This window comes from Terrapene carolina, unplaced genomic scaffold (genome assembly GCF_002925995.2).
Source record: "Terrapene carolina triunguis isolate 2854851 unplaced genomic scaffold, T_m_triunguis-2.0 Scaffold96, whole genome shotgun sequence".
NCBI lineage: Eukaryota > Metazoa > Chordata > Testudines > Emydidae > Terrapene > Terrapene triunguis.
In genome coordinates, this window is record NW_020664447.1 from 69,770,612 (window position 1) to 69,772,871 (window position 2,260).

The 2,260-nt window shown below is 51.1% G+C and overlaps 1 protein-coding gene across 2 annotated transcripts in view; it reads left to right on the top strand.

Moving 5' to 3' along the window:
* The first annotated feature begins 1,504 nt into the window (after window positions 1-1,504).
* Window positions 1,505-2,260, top strand: part of TTC8 (tetratricopeptide repeat domain 8) — a 58,066-nt gene continuing 57,310 nt past the window's right edge. For both annotated transcript variants that reach the window (XM_026651371.2, XM_026651373.2), the window contains exon 1: window positions 1,505-1,623. In XM_026651371.2, coding sequence (XP_026507156.1) covers window positions 1,510-1,623 — 114 coding nt within the window. In that variant the 5' untranslated portion in view covers window positions 1,505-1,509. The remainder of the gene's footprint in view (window positions 1,624-2,260) is intronic.

Consider the following 2,260-nt stretch of genomic DNA (forward strand, 5'->3'; position numbering starts at 1 on the left):
ATCTAAAAGGAACCAGTGAAGGCTCCAAGGCAGAGAAAGCACAGCTGCTCACAGTGGGCCCAAGCCTGTACTCTTCTGAACCAGAATTCCCACTGTCTTCAGAAGATGTTTTGCTTGAGGAGTGTAGAACTGGGTTCTTAGCATTTGGAAGTGCAGTGTGACTCCAAGGTATTTTTACTGTTCTTATACTTTGGTTATGAGTGTCTTTACCTGGTTCCAGGATTCCAGATTTTCAGAAGTGCTGAGTTCCCACCATAGTGAATAGTAACAGCAAGTAATGAACACCTCTTAAAATTAAACTCTCATATCCGTATCACATAAAGAGCTCTGCTGTAAAATTTAATCCACTCCAACCCTAAGAACTGTACTGCTATATATAATATCATATAGAAAAACTGATATTTATAGTGTTCTCTTGGGCCAAACTGTTTAACACTGAAGTGAAAATCCTTGAATCCACTAGTTCTCAGTAAGGAGAGATGTTATACTATATCATAAATGAACAATGGTATGATACAGTAGACAGTTTTAAAAATAAAATTTGGGATCCTTGGGATGACTGGTTAGCAACCCAACCAAACTCTGCTCTCGGTTACCAATGTTAAGGGCCTGATCCAGCTCTCATTAACATCAATATGAATTTTACCTCTGACTTCAATGGGGCAGCAGCAGGTCCCAAATCCACTCCCTTGGAGTTACTCCAGATTTACACTATTGTAAATAAAGCCTGATCTGCACAAAAGCTGCATTGATTTAACTACATCAGTTTCTAAAGTTAAACCCATTTAGTTAGATCTGGATCACATCTGTATTTAGGGAAGGCCTGACTGTGTGAGTTGGCACAATATAGTAAGATACATTGAATGAGTTTGGTAACAGATATACATAATAAAGCTCCACTCCAGCTACCACATACGCTTAATTTTAATCAGAGGAGTTGCCCCAGTGACTTCAAATTTAGCATGTGTCTGCAGTATCAGGGTGTCTGCCCCAAGCCCATTTGATAGGGGAAGTGGATCACTGTACTCACCCCTCAGGGACTAGTCGGGGGGCAGAGAGCCAGTTTAATTTGGCAATTATCGGGGCTGCCTCTGCGGTTAGCCCAGGGGGGAGTCCTGGGAGAGGGCACTACCACACCCTTAGGGCTAAGGGTGCAGCCCGCTGGTGTTTGGGGAGATAGGGCCGGGCCTGGACAGAGGGTTGGCCAGGGAGGCCACCGGGCCCGGGGAGAGCAGAGTTTGCCCCTGATGGACTCAGCGAGACTGTGCCCTGGAGGAGCAGCCGCCGCTGCTGCAGTATCCGCGGGAGCCATCCCCAGGCCTTCACCGTGCGGGCAGAGCGAACCGGGCTGCGCTGTTTCTCAGGCAGCTGCTTGGCCACCTCTGCTCCCGTTAGGCCCCGGCTCGGGCGTTGCTTGGCAGAGGGACGCCAACTGAGGGGAGGAGGCCGGTCGGCGCTGGGTGCGGGACGGGTCCGGGTCCGGGTCCAGGTCCCCCCCCGCACGGCAGGATGGGGCTGGAGATGGAGCCGCTGCTCCAGGCCTGGAGCTACTTCAGGCGGCGGAAGTTCCAGCTCTGCGCGGATCTCTGCTCCCAGCTGCTGGAGAAATCCCCCGGACACCAGGTACCGGACCCGGCCGCGGGGGTAGGGGCGCTGCGTGGTTGCTGGGCGGGCGAAGGTTGAGGACCCAGACTCACGGGAGAGCTGGAGCGGGGGTAAGAGTGGGCGGGAGCCGGGGAGTGTGTGTTAGCGCTCCCTCACTCGGGGTGGGCGGAGTGTGCCCGCGCTGTCGGGTTTGTAGCTACACCTTGTGCACCCAGCTTTCCCCTGGCCCCCAACATCATCACTTTCCTGCCTCCAGTCCAGCCTGGGACTGGGTTGCTCGAGGAAGTGCATGAGCAGCGGTGCTTAGGGGAGCCATGCTTCCTACAAGGGAGGCTCGGGCAGCTTCTCTGTTTATCGCTTGTTGCCATCCTGGCCTTCCAAACATAGCTGTTCCAAGTGGGCGATTGTCTTAGTGACAGAGGAGCGAGTGTAAACCTATACGTTGCATCAGCCAGAAACATTTGCTAGACAGTCTGGAAGTACCTTGACTGAATTTAAATAGAAGTCTGACCAATACAAGATGTTACCTAACTGACCTTGTCTCTCTAATATCTTGGGACGACCAACACAACAACATCAACACTGCAAAGTAATGTTAGCTAGCTCTTATGTATTGCTTATTAGTAGATCTCACAGAAGTACTATTAACTTGATA